At 48.2% G+C, this 17,641-nt stretch overlaps 2 protein-coding genes across 2 annotated transcripts in view; both read right to left on the reverse strand.

Moving 5' to 3' along the window:
- LOC140396662 (cytidine and dCMP deaminase domain-containing protein 1-like) overlaps positions 1 to 2,272 on the reverse strand; it is a 209,376-nt gene extending 207,104 nt beyond the window's left edge. Inside the window, exon 1 of the mRNA XM_072485457.1 lies at positions 1,840 to 2,272. Within this exon, the coding sequence (XP_072341558.1) occupies positions 1,840 to 1,999 (160 nt within the window). The 5' untranslated portion in view covers positions 2,000 to 2,272. The remainder of the gene's footprint in view (positions 1 to 1,839) is intronic.
- LOC140396663 (cytidine and dCMP deaminase domain-containing protein 1-like) overlaps positions 2,047 to 17,641 on the reverse strand; it is a 137,377-nt gene continuing 121,782 nt past the window's right edge. Inside the window, exons 4-5 of the mRNA XM_072485458.1 lie at positions 2,134 to 2,280; positions 2,047 to 2,051 (exon numbers count right to left, since the gene is read on the reverse strand). Coding sequence (XP_072341559.1) covers positions 2,047 to 2,051; positions 2,134 to 2,280 — 152 coding nt within the window. The remainder of the gene's footprint in view (positions 2,052 to 2,133; positions 2,281 to 17,641) is intronic.

Genomic DNA, 17,641 nt, shown 5'->3' on the forward strand with positions numbered 1-17,641 from the left:
CTGGGAGTCAGGACAGATGTGCGAGGTGTTCGGGGAGCCCAGAAAACCACACCCACATGTTCTGGGCATGTCCAGCGTTGGAGGAGTTCTGGAGGGGCATAGCGAGGACGGTGTCAAGGGTAGTGAATTCCAGGGTTAGGCCGAGCTGTGGACTCGCAATATTTGGAGTGTCGGACGAGCCGGGAGTGCAGGAGGCGAAGGAGGCCGGTATTCTGGCCTTTGCGTCCCTGGTAGCCCGGCGAAGGATTCTGCTTCAGTGGAAGGATGCGAGGCCCCCAAGCGTGGAATCCTCGATTAACAACATGGCAGAGTTTATTAAATTGGAGAAGGTGAAATTTACCTTAAGGGGATCTGTGCAAGGGTTCTTCAGGCGGTGGCAGCCGTTCCTAGACTTCCTGGCGGAGCGTTAGTAGATGGTCAGCAGCAGCCCGGTGGGGGGGGTAAGTTTGTGTCTGGTAGGGGATGCACTATTGTTTACTGTTTAACGTTTATTTGTTTATTTATGCACTTTTGTTCTTGTTGTTTTATTGTTTGTGTAAAGGGGGGGTCTATTTTTCTGTTGGGATAATCTGTGAAAAATTTTGAATAAAAATTATTTAAGTGAGGCTATAGTGCCTCACTAACTTGATCGAGTTTTTGAGGAGGTGACAAAGATGATTGATGAGGGGAGGGCAGTGGATATTGTTTACATGGATTCAGTAAAGCCTTTGACAAGTGCCTCTTGGCAGACTGGTGCAAAATGTGAAGTCACGTGGGATCAGAGGGGTAAGATGGGTACAGAACCGACTCAGTCACAAAATGTAGCCAGTCTGATTAGTAAGTTCACGGATGACACTAAGGTTGGTGGTGTGGCAGATAGTGTTGAGGATTGTCAGAAGATACAGCAGGACAAAGATAAGTTGGAGACTTGGGCAGAGAAATGATAAATGGTGTTTAATCCGGACAAATGTGACGTAATGCATTTGGTAGGTTAACATAGAGGAGAAATATACCATAAATGGCAAAACTCTTCAGAATATAGAAAGTCAGAGAGATCTGGGCGTGCGGGTCCACAGATCTTTGAAGGTGGCAACACAAGTGGACAAGGTAGTCAAGAAGAGTACGGAATGCTTGTTTTCATTGGACGGGGCATCGAGTATAAAAACTGGCAAGTTATGCTACAGCTGTGTAGAACCTTGGTAAGGCCGCACTTGGATTATGGCGAACAATTCTGGTCGCCACACTACCAGAAGGATGTGGAGGCCTTGAAGAGGATGCAGAGGAGGTTTACCAGGATGTTGCCTGGTCTGGAGACTGTTCGCTATGTGGAGAGGCTGAATAGACTCGGACTGTTTTCATTAGAAAGACGGAGGTTGAGGGGTGACCTGATAGAGGTGTCCAAGATTATGAGGGCCATGGATAGAGTGGATTGACTGGCCCTCTTTCCCAGTGTGGAGGGGTCAGTCACCAGGGGGCATAGGTTTAAGGTCCATGGGGCAAAGTTTAGAGGAGATATACGAGGCAGGGTTTTTACGCAGAGGGTGGTGAGTGCCTGGAACACGTTGTCAGGGGAGGTTGTGGAAGCAGATACATTAACGGTGTTTAAAAGGCATCTTGACAAACACATGGATAGGATGGGTATAGAGGGATATGGCACAAGGAAGTACTGAGGGCTTTGGCAATGATTGGTATCATGACCGATAGAGGCTTGGAGGGCTGAAGGGCCTGTTCCTGTGCTGTATTATTTGTTCTTTGTTTGATACAGCTATTCCTCTTCCTATGTAACTCTTCTATGATGACTGTATAGTGCTTGTTACTGACACTAACAACAGCTCTTGAGATTACTACCCAGTAACAAACCTGATCGAGCAGCTAGCAGGAAGCACAGTTGCAACGAATGAGCAGCAAACTCTGAAGTGAAGTCTGCGATCGTAGTGATGCTGCCATGGTTACAGTTCAGGAATGAATCATAGGAATGCAGTGTGGTCTTGATCAGAGATTTCAAACTCTTTTTGTCCATTTCATAATTGATTTCCAATTTTTTCCAATAACAAAACAGTTCCTTTTTCAAGCTGTCAATATGATCAGAATTCAGACAATCTTTACACTTCTGTCTGCGGGTACGTCTGCAGACCTGAGATACCACATCCTTACAATCAATAATAGGCACATGGGGTGTTGCTATAGTGCTGCTGATTCTGAATATTTGGTTCACTTCATATGAATCTTTTTCACCCGTATCTTTATTTTCAAGACTATATTCTGGATCCTTAGGCCAGAAGATCACTGACCGAACTCCTCCTGCAATAAATGAAACAATAACAGTTCCATAAATCACACAGTTTAAGATGTGTTTAGTTCTTTGTACACGCTTTAATTTTAACTGCAAACAAATCTTATTAACTTCAACTTGTGGAGGATGGTAGTGATAATATTCCTGGACTAATAAACCAGCCGCTCAAACAAATGTTCCACAGCCATTAGTTCAAATTCTACCATGGTGGCTGAGGAACTTTAAACTCTAAATTATAGAATAACTTTATCTGACTCCCTTCCCCTTTCCTTCAGTTTAAATCCCTTAATATACAATTTTCTGGGACACTGATTACAGCCAGCTTTAAGTGGAGCCCATCCCACTGGAACAGCCCTCTCTTCCTCACTGATGGTACTAAATGGTGCCGCCTGTTGTTTGTCATTTATATAAATGACATGGATGACTATGTGGGGGCAGGATCAGTAAGTTTGCGGATGACACAAAGATTGGTCAGGTAGTTAGCAGTGAGGTTGAGTGTCTTGGGTTACAGGAAGATATAGACGGGATGGTCAAATGGGCAGAAAAGTGGCAGATGGAATTTCACCCTGAAAAGTGCAAGGTGATACACTTTGGAAGGAGTAATGTAACAAGGATGTATTCTATGAATGGCCTGACACTGGGAAGTTCTGAGGGACAAAAGGACCTTGGCGTGTTTGTCCATAGATCTCTGAAGGCAGAAGGGCAGGTTAATAGGGTGGTGAAAAAGGAATATGGGACAATCGCTTTTATCAATCGTGGCATATATTACAAAAGCAGGGAGGTCACGTTGGAGTTATATAGAACTTTGGTGAGACCACAGCCGGGGTACTGTGTGCAATCCTGGTCGCCACATTATAGAAAGGATGTGAGAGCACTGGAGGGGATGCAGAGGTGATTCACCAGGATGTTGTCTGGGATGGAACATTTGAGTTGTAAAGAGAGGTTGGATAGGCTCGGCTTGTTTTCGCTGGAGCAGAGAAGACTGAGGGGTGACCTGATCGAGGTGTAAGATTATGAGGGACATGGACAGGGTGGATAGGAAGCAGTTGTTCCCCTTAGTTGAAGGATCAGTTACAAGGGGCACCAGTTCAAAGTGAGTGGTAGCAGGTTCAAGGATTTGAGGAAAAGCTTTTTTACCCAGAGGGCGGTGACGGTCTGGAATGCACTGCTTGGGAGGGTGATAGAGACAGGTTGCCTCACATCCTTTAAAAAGTCCTGGATGAGTACTTGGCACATCATAACAGTCAAGGCTGTGGCAAATGGGATGAGGTAGGCAGGTGAGGTGTTTCTCATGTGTCCATGCAGACTTGATAGCCCGAAGAGCCTCTTGTGCACTGTACTATTCTGGGATTCTGTGACATGCCCCATGAAACCCCTTCATCCCACATCTTTTATTGAGTCACATGTTTAATTCTCAAATTTGTTTGACCCAACACATTTCTCAGTTAACAATCCAAAGATTTACCCTCGCACCTCAAACTCTCCCCATGAAACACTGTCATTGGTTCCTACATGGACTATGTCTACTGGATCCTCCCTCTTTCATATACAGCCATAAGGAAATGTCTTTAACGCGGGCATTGGGCAGGGCATGCAATCTTCAGAGCTCCTGGTCATGGCTGCAGATATTGGTATTTATCCCACTGACTCTCCTGCAATCTATCATAGAACATAGAAAAATTACAGCACAGGAACAGGCTCTTCGGCCCTCCAAGCCTGCGCCGATCCAGATTCTCTGTCTAAAACTGTCGCCTATTTTCTAAGGATCTGTATCCCTCTGCTCCTTGCCCATTTGGACATGTATCTGTCCAAAGAACATAGAAAAAACATAGAACATCACTATCACATTCCTTTCTGCTTCTCCCACTAGAACAGTGTTCTTCACCATGATGCCATGATCAGTTTACTCATCCACCCTGCAGTCCTGCTTCCCATCCACACAAGTAGCAAGTAATTCATACCCATTGCTCAACATCAAGAACCAAGGCTCCTACATTACTACATGCATTTTCACAGTAACTTCATAGCAGTGTTAATGCAAGCCTCGCTTTTGCCCAGGTTAAGTTTGTAGCCCGAGAAGGTTCCAAACTCTTTCAGTATTTGCAGTATTGCCTTCAGTCCCTCCTGTGGCTTCGAGACATAGAGGAGCAGGTCATCTGCATAGAGTGAAACTGTGCTCTCGGTCTCCTCTCCAGATTCCTTTCCAGCTTTTCACGTCCCGCCAGGGGTTCAATCGCTAGCGCGAACAAGAGTGGGGACAGGGGGCAGCCCTGTCTTGTTCCTCTCTGTAGCTCTGATAAATTCAGAGCTGGTGGTGTAAGTTCGGACACTCGCTTTGGGAGCGTTGTACAGGAGCCTCACCCAGGCAGTGAACCCCGCTCCCAGCCCAAACTGTTCTAGTACCTCCAGGAGGTAGTTCTGTTCGACTCTGTTGAAGGCCTTTTGGCGTCCAGGGAGACGATCACCTCGGGTGTCCTCTCCCTGGGTGGGTTGGGGGAGGGGGGGAGCATTATCACATTCAGCAGCCGCCTGATGTTCGCTGCAAGCTGCCTACCCTTGACAAAGCCTGTTTGGTCCTCTGCGACCACCTCTGATACGCAGCCCTCCAGCCTATTGGCCAGGACCTTTGCAAGTATTTTCACATCCACGCTCAGCAGTGAAATGAGTCTGTATGATCCACATTCCGTCAGGTCTTTATCTTTTTTTGGGTTTCAGTGAGATTGTGGCCTGCGCTAGCGTGGGGGGGGCAGGATGCCCCTTGCCAGTGAGTCCGTGAACATGTCCCTTAGGAGTGGGGCTAGGATTGCTGCAAAATTTTGGTAGACGGCCGCCGGGAACCCGTCGGGTCCCAGTGCCTTCCCCGCCTGCATGGAGCTGATGCTCTCCATGTTTTCTCCTCGATCTAATGGTGCTTCCAGCTCCCCCCCATCTGTCTTCCACCACAACTGGTAGTTCCAGTCTGTCTAGGAACTGTTTCATTCGCGCGTCCCTGTTGGGGGGCTCGGAGGTGTACAGTCCCCGGTAAAAGGTCTCAAATGCCCGATTGACCTCCTTTGTCTCTGTTACCAGTCTGCCTCAGCTATTCTTTACCGAGGCTATTTCCCTCTTGGCTGCCTGCTTTCACAGCTGGTGAGCCAATAGGCGGCCAGCCTTGTCTCCATGTTCATAGAAGGCCCCCCATGTCTGGCGGAGTAGGTACACTGCTTTTCTAGTGGATAGCAGGTTATAGTCCATTTGCAGCTTTTTCCTCTCCGCCAGCAGACCTACGGTCAGGGCCTCAGAGTATTTTCTATCGACCTCCAGAATGGAGTCCACTAGCTGTTGCCTGGCCACCCTCTCTTCCCTATTTCTGCTTGCCTTGTAGGCTATGATCCCTCCTCTAATCATGGCCTTCAGTGCCTCCCAAAACGTGGAGGTTGAGACCTCCCTCTTTTGATTGTCACTAATGTAGTTGCCTATGGCCCGCGATATTTTGTGGCAGAAGACCTTGGCGGCCAGGAGGTCCATGTCCAGCCTCCACGTGGGGCGCTGGGCCCAGCCTGTCTCCAACCTCACATCTATATAGTGTGGAGCGTGGTCGGAGATAACGATCGCGGAGTAGTTTGTTCCCGTGATCCCTGGAAGCACTGATTTCCCACTGCAAAGAAGTCAATATGGGTGTATACTTTGTGCCCCTCGAAAGGAATGAGAACTCCTTTTCTCCGGGATGCAGGAACCTCCATGGGTCCACTGCCCCCATCTGTTCCATGAAGGCTTCTAGCTCCCTAACCATGGCAGACTTTTTCCCCGTTCTGGGGTTTGATCGGTCGCTCAGTGGGTCCTGCACGCAGTTAAAGCCGTATCCCATAATCAGTCAGTGTTGGATTGGATTTGTTCATTGTCACGTGTACCAACGTCCAGTGAAAAGTATTTTTCTGCGAGCAGCTCAACAGATCATTAAGTACATGGGAAGAAAAGGAAATAAAAGGAAATACATAATAGGGCAACTCGAGGTACACAATGTAACTAAGTAAGCACCAGCATCGGATGAAGCATACAGGGTGTAGTGTTAATGAGGTCAGTCCATAAGAGGTCGTTTAGGAGTCTGGTGACAGTGGGGAAGAAGCTGTTTTTGAGTCTGTTTGTGCGTGTTCTCAGGCTTCTGTATCTCCTGCCCGATGGAAGAAGTGTGTGTCAAGGTCAGGGATTTCCGCCATGGTCTTCTTTATGAATTCTGTGTCGTCCCAGTTGGGAGCGTACACATTTACCAGGACGATCGGTGCCCCTTCCAGGACACCGCTGACCATGACATAGCGTCCCCCTGGGTCCTTAACTGGCTTGGCTTCTGTAAACCTCATCCTCTTGCTAATTAATATTGCTACCCCCCCCCCCCACCCCCTCGTCCTCGTCCCTTAACATGAATGGTACATCTGTCCCACCCAGCCCTTCCTTACCAGCAGTTGGTCCTTCTCCCTCAGGTGCGTCTCTTGTAGGTAGATTATGTCTGCTTTTAGGCTTCTTAGGTGAGTGAAGACTCTGGATCTTTTCACTGGGCTGTTGAGTCCCCTTACATTTGAGGTAATAATCCTGGTAAGGGGTTTCTGACTCCCAGTCCTGTGGGAATACCCATACTTACCTGGTGGACATGCCCCTGCACTTCGGGGTTTCCCTTTGTTCGGGGGCCATCCAAAATGGCCAGGGTCGCCGCTCTCACCATGGGGTCGGGTCCCAGCGCTCCAAAGTTTCCCTTTCTCCAGGGGGCACCCAATATGGCCCCCAGCCATTTATGCGGGTGCGGCGCTGCCCACCGGGGTCTCCCTTCGCCCTGATGCCCTCCCGAGTGGCTGTTTGCGGTGCAATCTTGGATCCTTGCCCTGCTCCATGCCCGCCAAGGCCTGTGTCTGTACTGTTCCGCTATCTTACCCTTCTCTTTGCTTCTCTTTTGTTCTGTGCTCTCTCCCCTGACTCCTCTCCCCCCTCTAGCCTCCATCCCTCTGTCCCACCCTGTGTTCTCCCCCCCTTCTGCCCCCGCCTCCTTGTGCCGGGCACTCCCTCTCCCCTGAGAGGTGCGCCGTGACCCTCCTTCCTTCCTACCCTCCCGTGCTGGCCCGCCTCACTAGTACAGTGGCCCTCCTCCCAGTATTCGCCCAGTTCTGGCCTTGTTTAACCTTCCTCCTACTGATCTTTGTCTTGCCCTCCTGTCCGTTTTTCTCACCCTCATTTCCCTCGCTCCACTCCCTCCCATCGCATTGAGAGAGGAGACAAGCCCAGAAACGAGGCAACACAGTCCTGCACAAGACATAAAACACATGTGCACAGTTCATGATCCCATTGTCCTTGTTTGCAGTCTGTCCTCTGCTCTTTGTTCCGGTTTTCCCTTTCTTTTCCATCCCAGTGTCTTTCATTGCGGTTGCGGCTGCTCCTCCCCAGTTTTTCCGCTCTGACAAACTCATCAACCCCTGCTGGAGTGTTAATATACAACCTTTCCCCTGAAATGTTACTCGAGTTTGGCCGGGACTAACATCCAAAATTTCACCTTGCTTTTGTGGAGTGCTGATTTTGCCCTGTTGAACTGTGCCCTTCTTTTGGATAGGTCCGCCCCAATGTCCTGATACACCCTGATGGTATTCCCTTCTCACGTGCTCTGTCTCGTTTGCGGGGCCCACTTTAGGATTTTCTCCCAATCTTGGAACAAGTGCAGCTTTGCGATAATCGCTCTGGGCTGCTCCCCGGGTTTGGGCTTGGGTCGGAGCAACCTGTGGGGGAAATTCCTCCCTTCCCACTAGCTTGTCCATCATTTGGGCGATGTAGCCTCTTGGGTCTCTGCCCTCTATCCCCTCTGGCAGATCCACTATTCTAATGGTCTGCTCTCCTGGGACGTTACCAACCTTTTCACCTCGGCTTCTAGGGCTATCACCCTGTCGCTCTGGTCCGAGGCGGCCCTCTCTAACTCAAGCATCGTTTTTTCCTGCGTCTCCACTTTCCTTCCCAGGCCTTTGATGGTCTGCTGTATTTTGTGCGTCATCCCCCCCCCCCCCCCCCCCCCCCCCCCCCCCCCCCCCCGCCCGCTCCTCTGCTCTCGCCGGCTCTTGGGTCTGTCTCCAGTTTCAAGTTTCAGGTTTTAGGTTTTATTTGATTTGTCTGTCCAGTTCTATTTTGTTTATTTTATGTTTAACCCATTTCATTTTAACAGTGTTTTAAATGTCTTTCTTTCTTGGAGGTTCAGGGGTCGCAGATCCAGGAGATGGAGAGGGTGATGTCCGACCACAGTGATCGGGTGGTGGCGTTGGAGGTGGAGGTGGTACTTCTGAGGGCATGTCGCTAAGTGCAAAGATAGAGGAGCAAGGGAATAGATCCAGAAGGCAGAACCTGCGTATCGTTGGCTTGCCAGAGAGTGTGGAAGGCACTTGTGTCACGAGATATGTCTCAAAGAATTAGAGCGCCAGCTTAGAAGGTGTAAAAACTGAAGGGTAAAGAGAGAACAAAAATAAGAGAACAACATAAGAGACTTGGGCGGAGATATGGCAGATGGAGTTTAATCCGGACAAATGTGAGGTAATGCATTTTGGAAGGTCTAATGCAGGAAGGGAATATACAGTGAATGGTAGAACCCTCAAGAGTATTGAAAGTCAGAAAGATCTAGGTGTACAGGTCCACAGGTCACTGAAAGGGGCAACACAGGTGGACAAGGTAGTCAAGAAGGCATACGGCATGCTTGTCTTCATTGGCCGGGGCATTGAGCATAAGAATTGGCAAGTCATGTTGCAGCTGTATAGAACCTTAGTTAGGCCACACTTGGAGTATAGTGTTCAATTCTGGTTGCCATACTACCATAAGGATGTGGAGGCTTTATAGAGGGTGCAGAAGAGATTTACCAGGATGTTGCCTGGTATGGAGGGCATTAGCTATGATGAGCAGTTGAATAAACTCGGTTTGTTTTACCTGGAACGACGGAGGTTGAGGGGCGACCTGATAGAGGTCTACAAAGTTATGAGGGGCATAGACAGAGTGGATATTCAGAGGCTTTTCCCCAGGGTAGAGGAGTCAATTACTAGGGGGCATAGGTTTAAGGCGCGAGGGGCAAGGTTTAGAGGAGATGTACGAGGCAAGTTTTTTTACACAGAGGGTAGTGGGTGCCGGAGGAAGTGGTGGAAACAGGGACGATAGTGACATTTAAGGGGCATCTGGACAAATACATGAATAGGATGGGAATAGAGGGATACGGACCCAGGAAGTGTAGATTTAAGTTTAGACGGGCAGCATGGTTGGCATGGGCTTGGAGGGCCTGTCCCTGTGCTGTACTTTCCTTTGTTCTTTGTAACATCACCCTGTCTGCTCAAATGTAGTGGTTTGAAGTGTATTTGTTTCAACGGCAGAAATATAGCGGGTAAGGCAGATGAATTTAGAGCACTTATTAGTACTTGGAATGACAATGTTGTGGCTATCACTGAAACATGGCTAAAGGGCAGGGTTGGCAGCTGAATGTTGGAGGATACAGATGCTTCAGGAGAGATAGAGATGGATGTAAAAGGGCTGGGGGAGTAGCATTACTGGTTAAGGAGAATATTATATCCGTACTGGAGGGCTCATACCATGAGGCAATCTGGGTAGAGCTCAGGAACAGGAAAGGGACAATCACAATGTAGAGCGTTTATTACAGGCCCCCCAACTGCCAGCGAGAGATAGAGGAGCAGATAGGTAGAGAGATTTTGGACAGGTAACAGGATTGTTGTGGTTGGGGATTTTAATTTCCCCTAGATTGACTGGGACTCACTTTGTGCTAGGGGTTTGGATGGAGCAGAGTTTGTAAGCTGTATCCAGGAAGCCTTCTTGATGCAATATGTAGATAGTCCAACTAGGAAAGGGGCAGTACTGGATCTGGTATTGGGGAATGAGCCTGGACAGGTGGTTGAGGTTTCAGGAGGGGAACATTTTGGGATTTTGGGAGTAGTGGTCACAATTCCGTAAGTTTTAGGGTACATTTGGACAGGGATGAGGGTAACCAGAAAATACGGAGGCTGGGGATTGAGGGAGATTTAGAGATGTGGATCAGAAATTGGCTAGCTGAAAGAAGACAGAGGGTGGTGGTTGATGGGAAATGTTCAGAATGGAGTTCAGTTACAAGTGGCGTACCACAAGGATCTGTTCTGGGGCCGTTGCTGTTTGTCATTTTCATCAATGACCTAGAGGAAGGCGCAGAAGGGTGGGTGAGTAAATTTGCAGACGATACTAAAGTCGGTGGTGTTGTCGACAGTGTGGAAGGATGTAGCAGGTTACAGAGGGATATAGATAAGCTGCAGAGCTGGGCTGAGAGGTGGCAAATGGAGTTTAATGTAGAGAAGTGTGAGGTGATTCACTTTGGAAGGAATAACAGGAATGCGGAATATTTGGCTAATGGTAAAGTGCTTGGAAGTGTGGATGAGCAGAGGGATCTAGGTGTCCATGTACCTAGATCCCTGAAAGTTGCCACCCAGGTTGATAGGGTTGTGAAGAAGGCCTATGGAGTGTTGGCCTTTATTGGTAGAGGGATTGAGTTCCGGAGTCAGGAGGTCATGTTGCAGCTGTACAAAACTCTGGTACGGCCGCATTTGGAGTATTGCGTACAGTTCTGGTCACCGCATTATAGGAAGGACGTGGAGGCTTTGGAGCGGGTGCAGAGGAGATTTACTAGGATGTTGCCTGGTATGGAGGGAAAATCTTATGAGGAAAGGCTGATGGACTTGAGGTTGTTTTCGTTGGAGAGAAGAAGGTTAAGAGGAGACTTAATAGAGGCATACAAAATGATCAGGGGGTTAGATAGGGTGGACAGTGAGAGCCTTCTCCCGCGGATGGAAATGACTGGCACGAGGGGACATAGCTTTAAACTGAGGGGTAATAGATATAGGACGGAGGTCAGAGGTAGGTTCTTTACGCAAAGAGTAGTGAGGCCGTGGAATGCCCTACCTGCAACAGTAGTGAACTCGCCAACACTGAGGGCATTTAAAAGTTTATTGGATAAACATATGGATGATAATGGCATAGTGTAGGTTAGATGGCTTTTGTTTCGGTGCAACTTCGTGGGCCGAAGGGCCTGCACTGCGCTGTATCGTTCTATGTTCTATGTTCTATCGCGTTAAGCTGCTAAACTGGGGAAAGGCAATTCCGATAACATCAGACACGAGTTGAAGAATTTGGATTGGGTGCGGCTGTTGGAAAGTAAATCAATATAGAATATGTGGGAGTCCTTCAAGTGACAGTGGATTAGGATTCAGGAAAGTCACGTTCCTGAGAGAATGAAGGATGAGTATGGGAAGTTTAGGGAGTCTTGGATAACGAGGGATATTGTGAACCTCGTCAAAAAGAAAAAAGAGACTATTGTACGGTCTAGAACGGTGGGGAGAGTCGAAACCCTTGAGTATAAAGAAAGTAGGAAGGTACTGAAGCGGGAAATTAGGAGGGCTAGGAGGGGGTCATAAAAAGTCCTTGGTAAGTAGGATTAAGGTGAATCTCAAAGCTTTTGATTCATATGTAAAAAGCAAGAGGGTGACCAAGGAAAGGACAGTAGAGCGAATCTATGTGTTGAGCCAGAGGAAATGGGTGAGGTATGAAATGAATACTTTGCATCAGTATTCACTAAAGAAAGGGACTTTCTTAGGGTGTGTGGACAGTCTAGATCTCGTTCACATCGAAAAGGAGGTGGTATTGGATCTTTTAAAAGATATTAAGGTAGATACGTCTCCTGGGCTATGTGGGATTTATCCCAAAATACTGAGGGAAGCTAGGGGGGAAATTGCTGGGGCCTTGACCGATACCCATGGGGCAGCACGGTAGCACAGTGGCTAGCACAATTGCTTCACAGCTCCAGGGTCCCAGGTTCGATTCCCGGCTTGGGTCACTGTCTGTGCGGAGTCTGCACGTCCTCCCCGTGTGTGCGTGGGTTTCCTCCGGGTGCTCCGGTTTTCTCCCACAGTCCAAAGATCTGCAGGTTAGGTGGATTGGCCATGCTACATTGTCCTTAGTGTTCAAAATTGCCCTGAGTGTTGGGTGGGGTAACTGGGTTATGGGGGTGGGATGGAGGTGTGGGCTTGGGTAGGGTGCTCTTTCCAAGAGCCGGTGCAGACTGGATGGGCCAAATGGCCTCCTTCTGCACTGTAAAATCTATGATCTTTGTATCCTCATTTAAAAAAAATAAATTGAGTGTACCCAAATCATTTTTTTTCCAAAATAAGGGGCCAATCCACCTATCCTGCACTTCTTTTGGGTTGTGGGGGCGAAACCCACGCTAACACGGGGAGAATGTGCAAACTCCACAGGGACAGTGACCCATAGCCAGGATCGAAACTGGGACCTCGGCACCATGAAGCAGCAGTGCTAACCACTGTGCCACCTCCACGAAGAGGATACTGCCCCTCTTTGTATCCTCATTGACCACAGGGGAGATCCCAGAGGACTGGAGAATAGCTAATGTGGTACCGCTGTTTAAGAAAGTTTGCAGGGATAATCATGGAAACTATTGGCCGATGAGTCTCACGTCGGTAGGAGGTAAATTATTGGAGAGAATTCTCAGGGACAGGATTTATACCCATTTAGAAACAAATGGACTCATTAGTGATAGACAGCATGGTTTTGTGAAGGGGAGGTCGTGCTTCACTAACTTGATCAAGTTTTTTGAGGAGGTTACGAAGATGTTGTTTACATGGATTTCAGTAAAGCCTTTGACAAGGTGCCTCATGTCAGACTGGTACAAAAGGTGAAGTCACACGGGATCAGAGGTGAGGTGGTAAGATGGATACAGAACTGGCTCGGTCACAGAAGGCAAAGGGTAGCAGTAGAAGGGTGTTTTTCTGAGTGGGATGTTGTGACTTGTGGTGTTCCACAGGTATCTGTGCTGGGGCCTCTGTTGTTTGTGGTGTACATAAACGATTTGGAGGAAAATGTAGCCGGTCTGATTAGTAAGTTCGCGGATGACACCAAGGTTGGTGGAGTGGCAGCTGGTGTTGAGGATTGTCAGAGGATACAGTAGGACATAGATAGGATGGAGACTTGGGCAGAGAAATGGAAAATGAGTTTAATACGGATAAATGTGAGGTAATGCATTTTGGTAGGTCTAACAGAGAGGGGCAATATACCATAAATGGCAAAACTCTGAGGAACACAGGCAGTCAGAGAGATCTGGTCCATAGATCTTTGAAGGTGGCAACACAAGTGGACAAGGTAGTCAAGAAAGCATACGGAATGCTTGCCTTCATTCGACAGGGCATCGAGTATAAAAACTGGCAAGTCATGCTACAGATGTATAGAACCTTAGTAAGGTTGCACTTGGAATATTGTGCACAATTCTGGTTGCCACACTACGAGAAGGATGTGAAGGGGTTGGAAAGGGTGCAGAGGAGGTTTACCAGGATGTTGCCTGGTCTGGAGGGTGTTAGCTATGTGGAGAGGCTGAATAAACTCGCACTGTTTTCATTAGAGGTTGAGGGATGACCAGATAGAGGTCTACAAGATTATGAGGGACATGGATAGAGTGAATGGGCTGGCACTCTTTCCCAGGGTGGAGGGATCAGTCACCAGGGGGCATAGGTTTAAGATCTGTGGGGCAAAATTTAGAGGAGACATGTGAGGCAGGTTTTTTACGCAGAGGGTGGTGAGTGCCTGGAACGTGTTGCTAGGGGAGGTTGTGGAAGCAGATACATTAATGGCATTCAAAAGGCATCGTGACAAACACATGGATTGGATGGGTATAGATGGAAGTGCTGAGGGTTTTGGCAAAGGTTGGTATCATGACCGGTACAGACTTGGAAGGCCGAAGGCCCTGTTCCTGAGAATTCCTGAGAGGGACCATATTGTTGGAGAGGACAGTATGTTACCAGACTGGTAAGCTCGAGGAGATATTTGTTAGGAAGGAAGATGTGTTGGGCATTTTGAAAAACTTGAGGATAGACAAGTCCCCCGGGCCTGACGGGATATATCCAAGGATTCTATGGGAAGCAAGAGATGAAATTGCAGAGCCGTTGGCAATGATCTTTTCGTCCTCACTGTCAACAGGGGTGGTACCAGGGGATTGGAGAGTGGCGAATGTCATGCCCCTGTTCAAAAAAGGGAACAGGGATAACCCTGGGAATTACAGGCCAGTTAGTCTTACTTCGGTGGTAGGCAAAGTAATGGAAAGGGTACTGAGGGATAGGATTTCTGAGCATCTGGAAAGACACTGCTTGATTAGGGATAGTCAGCATGGATTTGTGAGGGGTAGCTCTAGCCTTACAAGTCTTATTGAATTCTTTGAGGAGGTGACCAAGCACATGGATGAAGGTAAAGCAGTGGATGTAGTGCACATGGATTTTAGTAAGGCATTTGATAAGGTTCCCCATGGTAGGCTTATGCAGATAGTAAGGAGGCATGGGATAGTGGGAAATTTGGCCAGTTGGATAACGAACTGGCTAAACGATAGAAGTCAGAGAGTGGTGGTGGATGGTAAATATTCAGCCTGGAACCCAGATACCAGTGGAGTACCGCAGGGATCAATTCTGGGTCCTCTGCTGTTTGTGATTTTCATTAATGACTTGGATGAGGGAGTTGAAGGGTGAGTCAGTAAATTTGCAGACGATACGAAGATTGGTGGAGTTGTCGATAGTGAGGAGGGCTGTTGTCGTCTGCAAAGAGACACAGATAGGATGCAGAGCTGGGCTGAGAAGTGGCAGGTGGAGTACTGTGTGCAGTTCTGGTCGCATCATTTTAGGAAGGATGTGGAAGCTTTGGAAAAGGTGCAAAGGAGATTTACCAAAATGTTGCCTGGAATGGAGAGTAGGTCTTATGAGGAAAGGTTGAGGGTGCTGGGCCTTTTCTCATTAGAACGGAGAAGGATGAGGGGCGACTTGATAGAGGTTTATAAGATGATCAGGGGAATAGATAGAGTAGACAGTCAGAGACTTTTCTCCGGGTGGAACAAACCATTACAAGGGGACATAAATTTAAGGTGAATGGTGGAAGATATAGGGGGAATGTCAGAGCTAAGTTCTTTACCCAGAGAGTAGTGGGGGCATGGAATGCACTGCCTGTGGAAGTAGTTGAGTCGGAAACATTAGGGACCTTCAATGGCTATTGGATAGGTACATGGATTACGGTAGAATGATGGGGTGTAGATTAATTTGTTCTTAACCTAGGACAAAAGTTCGGCACAACATCGTGGGCCGAAGGGCCTGTTCTGTGCTGTATTTTTCAATGTTCTATGTTCCTGTGCTGTATTGTTCTTTGATGCTGGTGGGGCTGGTGGCGGAGGGGATGCTGGACAAGGCCCCGGAGGTGGATCGGGCCACAGGTCGGATATGGGCGGAATGTGGCGACTAGGGGCTTTTCACAGTAACTTCTGTGTGCTGAATTTGGTGCTTTTTGAGTGCGATAGTGAGAGTTTGGTGACCGAGGGAGTATAAGGCTTCATTTTTACCTAAAGTTTAGTCTTTCTTTTATTTAGTTAATTAACTTAAAAGTTGCTGTTTGGTTTAGAAGAAGGTGAATTTTCAATCAGCTTGAAACGGGTTTCTACTTCTAGGCACTTGCAGCTGGAGCTTGTTAATTAGTTAATTGGATTAGGCCAGTTTTTCAGAGCCTAGATTCACAGTATAAAAGTGATCCCCTACAGTGCAGACTTTGTTTGCACTGAGTGCTGAATTTGGTGCTTTTTGAGTGCGATAGTGAGAGTTTGGTGACCGAGGGAGGTAGGTGAGGAGGGAGTAAGGTGCTCCTTTCATTTTGTTTCCGACATTTCCGCAAAGAGTGCGAAGAGAGCCAGGAGTTTACAGGAAGTGTAGTTGACTGGGAGCAGAGTCGGAGGGCGGAGATCTAGTTAGTCCACACAGCAGCTATATTCTTTAAGGTAAGAGGGGATGGAGGCTAGGCCAGTTACATGCTCCTCCTGTAGGATGTGGGTGGTGAGGGATACCACCGGTGTCCCCACTGACTATACCTGCGGGAAGTGCACCCAACTTCAGCTCCTCAAAGACCGTGTTAGGGAACTGGAGCTGAAGCTGGATGAACTTCGGATCATCCGGGAAGCAGAGGGGGTGATTGAGAAGAGTTACAGGGAGGTAACCACACCCAAGGTACAGGACAAGAATAGCTGGGTTACAGTCAGGGGGAAAAAAACAAACAGGCAGACAGTGCAGGGATCCCTCGTGGCCGTTCCTCTTCAAAACAAGTATACCGTTTTGGATGCTGTTGGGGGGGATGACCTACCGGGGGAAGGCCCTAGCGGTCAGGTCTCTGGCACGGACTCTGGCTCTGGGGCTCAGAAGGGAAGGGGGGAGAATAGAAAAGCAATAGTTGTAGGAGATTCAATGGTTAGGGGAATAGATAGGAGATTCTGTGGTCGCGAGCGAGACTCCCGGAAGGTATGTTGCCTCCCGGGTGCCAGGACCAGGGATGTCTCGGATCGTGTCTTCAGGATCCTTAAGGGGGAGGGTGAGCAGCCAGAAGTCGTGGTGCACATTGGTACCAACGACATAGGTAGGAAAAGGGGTGTGGAGGTAATAAACAAGTTTAGGGAGTTAGGCTGGAAGTTGAAAGCCAGGACAGACAGAGTTGTCATCTCTGGTTTGTTGTCGGTGCCACGTGATAGCGAGGCTAGGAATAGGGAGAGAGTGCAGTTGAACACGTGGCTGCAGGAATGGTGTAGGAGGGAGGGCTTCAGGTATTTGGATAATTGGAGCGCATTCGGGGGAAGGTGGGACCTGTACAAGCAGGATGGGTTGCATCTGAACCAGAGGGGCACCAATATCCTGGGAGGGAGGTTTGCTAGTACTCTTCGGGAGGGTTTAAACTAATTTGGCAGGGGAATGGGAACCGGATTTGTAGTCCAGCAACTAAGGTAGCCGATATTCAGGACGCCAAAGCATGTAATGAGGCAGTGGGGAAGGGAACACTGGCAAAGGAGAGTATTTGCAGGCACGGAGATGGGTTGAAGTGTGTATACTTCAACGCAAGAAGCATCAGGAATAAGGTGGGTGAACTTAAGGCATGGATCGGTACTTGGGACTACGATGTGGTGGCCATCACGGAAACTTGGATAGAAGAGGGGCAGAAATGGTTGTTGGAGGTCCCTGGTTATAGATGTTTCAATAAGATTAGGGAGGGTGGTAAAAGAGGTGGGGGCGGCATTATTAATTAGAGATAGTATAACAGCTGCAGAAAGGCAGTTCGAGGAGTATCACCCTATTGAGGTAGTATGGGTTGAAGTCCGAAATAGGAAAGGAGCAGTCACCTTGTTAGGAGTTTTCTATAGGCCCCCCAATAGTAACAGAGATGTGGAGGAACAGATTGGGAAACAGATTTTGGAAAGGTGCAGAAGTCATAGGGTAGTAGTCATGGGCGACTTTAACTTCCCAAATATTGAGTGGAAACTCTTTAGATCAAATAGTT

This window comes from Scyliorhinus torazame, chromosome 19, assembly GCF_047496885.1.
Source record: "Scyliorhinus torazame isolate Kashiwa2021f chromosome 19, sScyTor2.1, whole genome shotgun sequence".
NCBI classification, from domain to species: Eukaryota; Metazoa; Chordata; class Chondrichthyes; order Carcharhiniformes; family Scyliorhinidae; genus Scyliorhinus; species Scyliorhinus torazame.